This window comes from Egretta garzetta, unplaced genomic scaffold (genome assembly GCF_000687185.1).
Source record: "Egretta garzetta isolate BGI_Z169 unplaced genomic scaffold, ASM68718v1 scaffold214, whole genome shotgun sequence".
Classification (NCBI taxonomy): Eukaryota; Metazoa; Chordata; class Aves; order Pelecaniformes; family Ardeidae; genus Egretta; species Egretta garzetta.
The window spans coordinates 453,274-458,592 of record NW_009259491.1 but is presented as its reverse complement, the minus strand read 5'-3'; the positions used below and the strand labels follow the sequence as shown (position 1 = coordinate 458,592).

Below are 5,319 nucleotides of genomic sequence, written 5' to 3'. Positions count from 1 at the left end.
GACGGGGAGCCGGGGCGAAGTGATGGTTTCTGTTGGGTACCCGGTCTTAACCTGGGAGCTGCTACCGGGCTGTAGGATTTCGGAACAACTGCAGTTTGTTACTCAGTGTTTATGGGAAGAGGAAAAGAAGGCACTTTGGTCCTTCAGCTCCCAGGTAATTCCTCGTATTTGAGTAAACTGACAGTTACCGAACTGATCTAACAGCCAGCTGAGGAAAGCAAGTCTTTCAGCGTCTCCTGTAAAAGCAGGGTTACTGCCATCCTTTCCTAGGACTTAGGCGATGATGCAACTGACTTAGTCATTCCCTAAAAGCGCATTGGAACGTTTTGAAGGGCATGAGGAAGGCGATGAGCTGGGCCAGTGCACGTGTGCTTTACCTGGCACAGATCAGAAAGTAAAGGTAAAATTGCTGTTTTCCCCTGTGAATTGGGGAATTTTGTACTTTATTGATTTGAATTTGTCATTTGGTGGCGTGTGGGAGAGGAGCTGCTTTTAGTGTGATTGAAAAGAAGGATTGGCAGGAATGGCTTAGAGAGTGAAATTGATCTTACAGTAAAAACATACTACGGTTCAATTCTCCCCTTTTAAATAGAGGGGGGTTATCTGTACTGACAGTTCCTGAGGCAATTTTTTTCCCCACAAATTACCTGCCTGCTGATTTGCCAGCAGCAATTGTTAGCAGCCTTTTCTGCTTTCAACTGTCTCAATAAAATGAGGATTTTATTTTCAATTACTATTCCATGGCTGTTGCCACACAGATGCCACTTCTACTGTAAAATTAAGAGGAAAGGAGGTACTCCTCAAAATCCTCGTCAAGGCCCGACAGTTTTTTAGGGTCTTAATGAAGAAACAGAACCCTGTTCCTGCTTGGTTTTGTCTTTGGTGCTGAGGTGATGATTAAACGATGACGGTGTGTGACTAGCTATAGCTTAGCCACAGACCAGAATTCTGCTGTCTCTGTTTTTCAAACCAGGGTGTGGGTAATGAGGGGGCTGCACAGTTCCCCTCTCCCACCAGCTGATAGGAAGCCAGCTGCATTGGAAGGTGCTAATGGAAGAAATAAGAGCATAGTCTATGGTGTCTTTAACTTGTTAGTAAATTCATTTGCACATGTTCCACTTCAAGGTTTGAAAAGAGGACTAGTTCTGCAATGATGCTGTCTCCTGCTAAGCAGGACATCAGCACATCATCAGCAAAAATTTTCAAGGCAGAGAGTGAATTTAGGGGATAGAAGGATTTGTATTATGCCAAAAGAAGGCTCTCATCAACTGGAGGGACAGCACAGGAACAAACACTGTGCTTCTTCATTTATTTTATAAGGTGATGACAGAGGAAAAGCTTCATTGGCTGATTAGGGAAAAGTGTCAGCCCTATTCAGTATTAACAGGTTGAGGTTGTGAAGGGCTTTGAAAGCGAAGATGGAGGAAGAGTATCAGAGAAAGGGTTACTGTGGTCAGGGTGGCAAGCTAACAATACATTCTTTGCAGCTGCATTTTGACTAGGGCAGAGTTGAGAGTGTTTGTAGGGTAAAAGCAATTGCAAAACTGAACTGCAAGTCTGACGAGGGCTGTAGGTCCAAGGGAACGCTGCCTGGGAAACAGTTGAAGTACCTGGTTGAGGAGGTGTTGGGCCTGAGAGAAATACTGGGAAGAGGGCTATGAGTTAGCTGTGCTTTACAGGGTGGGGGGTGGAGCACAAGTGTCTAATTTAGGTGGCTCTGAAGACTGACCTTGAAAACCTACTTCTTCAAGCACCACCACTTACCCCAGCTCCTGTCAACTTTCACACATGCATGTTTCTCTTTTGGCTTTTCTCTGGCAGATACTTTGTGAAGGTAGCTTGGGCATGGACATTCTGGCTTCTGCTGCCCTTTATCGCGGTCACCACCTACCAGTTTGCTGAGAGCAAGTTCCTCTATGGTCCCACGAAGAGCATTCTGATGGTGCTGCGGCGTCTCAGTGCACTGCTAGTGGGCACTACCATCTGGTACATCTGCACCGGACTCTTCATCTATATCGAGAATCTCACCGGCGTGTGCTCTACCTCGGGTAAACTCAGTGAGCCTCGCCAGCTGTACGCCACCAAGCAGGAGTGCCACCAGGACAACGGGATTTGGAATGGTTTTGATATCTCCGGACACTGTTTTCTGCTCTCGTACTGTGCCCTGATGATTGTGGAAGAAGTGGCTGTGCTGGAAGGCTTGTCCATAGACCAGAACTCTAGGCTGCGTGTTGTGATCAACAGCCTCTTTGTTTCCTTGTGTTTTCTCACCATGATCTGGGTGTTCATGTTTCTCTGTACTGCTGTGTATTTCCATGACTTCAGTCAAAAGCTTCTCGGTGTGCTGATAGGTCTGTCAGCGTGGTATGGGACATACAGATTTTGGTACTTGAAACCCTTCTCTCCTGGACTGCCTCTTCCAAATCTACCTTTGAGTTCAAAGAAATACAGTTATAGCAGATAAAATAAGTTTTACAATTTTTGGATTTTGCTTTCAGTACTGGAGTAGTTGAATGTAGCAATGGTTGCTGTATTTCCACTGCAAGGAACAAAGTGATGGGCTGGAGGAAGCTTAATCTGTACTAGCCAGTGGCTGGCAGGTGGTAATGAGCTTCTTTCTTGGGAGAAAAAAAATTGGTATTGGAAGAGGCCTGCTCTTGTTCAGGAGCTGCCGGCTGGCACTCTCAGCAAGGAAATCAGAAGTTGCATCTGTTTCTCTTACTGACAAACGGAGGAGCAGATCCAAGGCTGACAGAGGCCTTTGCTCTTTAAGAGCTTGACTGATCTCAGATTAATTCTCCCTCTTTTTTTATTTATTTATGTCAAAATATCATGGATAATCCAAACCTCATACTTTTTTTTTTTTTTTAATACTCCTGTTTGTATTGCCTTACAGGAAAACTAATGACAGTGCTGCTAAGTGTTGCAAAAATATCAAGACTCTTAAAGCAGTATATAGCTCTGTTGTGAAACTAGAACATGTTATCAAGTGTTAAATACACTAACTTGCCACAAATGCTGCTTAGCTGTCTGCACCTTCTGCAACAGAGAGTAAATCTGAGATGTAATGTCTTAAGCAGACTGTGACTTTAAATCCATGCCTGCCTTTGAAAAGGAAACTCTTATAAGACAAGCCTTAACTTTCTCCTTAGGTGAAGTATCTGTAATAATATTCTGTCATTTTACTCTTGACAGAAAAAAACAAATTCCAGTTTTGCTAAAAAGTCTAATATGAGAATTGGAGTTTTAATTTTTTTAAAATCTTACGAGTTGCACACTTTGCAACAAGTACTTTGTGGTATGTTTCTTTGGAAGAACAATGAAATTCTGGTGTTATGAACCAGTTAGCTTAACCTGCTGTTTCCCAAATAGTCTGCTTGGCAATGAATGAAACGCATTGTTTATCTGAAGAGCTGCAAAGCAGTGTGCTTGAAGCAGTATTTACTCTTGCTTATCCAGCAATATCAATAAGCTACTTAATTTTGATTGCACATAAAGCTGTGGCCACTTTGGATGTGGCTGGAAACCCACTACTGAATAAAACACTACTATTATATAATGAATAGGTATGAGGTGGGATGGGTTTATTCATAATATCAATCAGACGTTTAGCATAGTTTTTATCTTGAAAAGCTTTTTATTATTTTATAAAGGCTTATTTGTAATGCAATTGCACAAAATTTGTTTGACAGTTGTAGTGGTGAGCAAGACAGCCAGAAAAGTCTGTGGGCAAGGCTGTACAGATAGTGTCTGCTAATAATAGAATCTTGGGATCATTTAGTTTGGAAAGACCTTTAAGATCATCAAGTCCACCCATTACGCTAACCCTGCCATCCCACCACTAAACCCTGTCCCTAAGCACCTCGTTTGCCTGGCTTTTAAATACCCCCAGGGATGGGGACTTGACCCCTTCCCTGGGCAGCCCCTTCCAGTGCTTGACAACCCTTTCAGGGAAGAAATTTTTCCTAATGACCAACCTCAACCCCCCCAGCACAACTTGAGGCTGTTTCTCCTCGTCTCATCGCCCATTCCCTGGGAGCAGAGACTGACCCCCTGGGCTCCCCCCTCCTGTCAGGCAGTTGTAGGGAGCGATAAGGGCTCCCCTCAGCCTCCTCTTCTCCAGGCTGAACACCCCCAGGTCCCTCAGCCGCTCCCCATCAGCCTTGGGCTCCAGACCCCTCACCAGCCTCGTTGGCCTTCTCTGGACACGCTCCATGCCCCCAACGTCCTTCTGGGAGTGAGGGGCCCAACACTGCACACAGTATTCGAGGTGCGGCCTCACCAGTGCCAAGAGAGAGTGGACTTGTTCTGTCTGTAGCATTTGACTCCAAGGTGATTATTTTGCTGAATATAGGGTATGACACACCATAGTCTAATCTTGGCACATTCCTTGTTGCCATCTCAAGGGCTCTCTTCCAGCAAGAGAGCAGTAGCATTTGCAATAAATACAGCAGTGTTAATTCCACGCTTACGGTCTGCCTCTGAGGAGAGCTGAATTCACCTGAATTTCCACTGGGTTCAGTGGCAGGTGGGAGTTGTGTGTCCTTAGAAAGTACAAATCACCTCTCGGAAAGAAGCTGTTTCAGGAGGTTATGTATTTTCTGTCAAGCTCCTCCTTTTGTCTTTGCATTAAATTGCCTTTTAAGCTGACTCTGGAAAATTTGCACTGATAAACTCATATTGGGTTTAACTAAATTTATTTAAACAATGCAAATGCATTTGCAGACATTCTTTTGATGTAATGTAAGCCTGCTCCCAATAGAGTTAAGCTGGACCGCAAGCCACTTTCGCCATGAAAAAGGATTATATACACAGAAGGTTTTCTGATTAATTTCATTAAATTTATGTTTCTATTTTAGGTTATTTTTATGTAACTTTGCTTTACAGACAAAGCCTTGGAACAGGAGATGTTATGTATTTAAGCCAAATTGCTGAAATCATGTTCAGTTTCACAAGTGTTTTGTGCAGTCACTACATGGATATTTCTGTCCACTTCTAACCAGTGTCATACAAACTTTTTATTATGGAAATGATGTGGGATGTGGTTATTCTCAAAACTTTTATTTAAACAAAGAAAGGAAAATCACTTGAAAACTTTATCAGTGTTTGTGTCTTTGAGAATCTGTTTGTGGTGTCTGTAAAGATAGAGCTGCTGCTCTTCACTTCCCTGAATGATCCAGCCTCCTGGTACTTCTCTGACTACTGAGGTGCATGATCAAACTGACACTGACAATTCTGCAGTGTTTGCATAGGTTGATATAGCACAGGTTCTCAAAAGTACAGGCTATAAAAAGAAACAAAACAAAACAAAGCCATGCC

General features: G+C 43.3%; 1 protein-coding gene across 1 annotated transcript; it reads left to right on the top strand.

Annotated features, from left to right (window-relative positions):
* Window positions 1-50: 50 nt before the first annotated feature.
* FITM2 (fat storage inducing transmembrane protein 2) lies at window positions 51-3,845 on the top strand (the record flags this gene model as incomplete). The annotated part of the gene is made up of 2 exons (XM_035892891.1): window positions 51-154; window positions 1,822-3,845. Coding segments are annotated over 2 exons (747 nt in total), but the record flags the coding sequence as incomplete, so codon positions are not given.
* Between the last annotated feature and the right edge of the window lie 1,474 nt (window positions 3,846-5,319).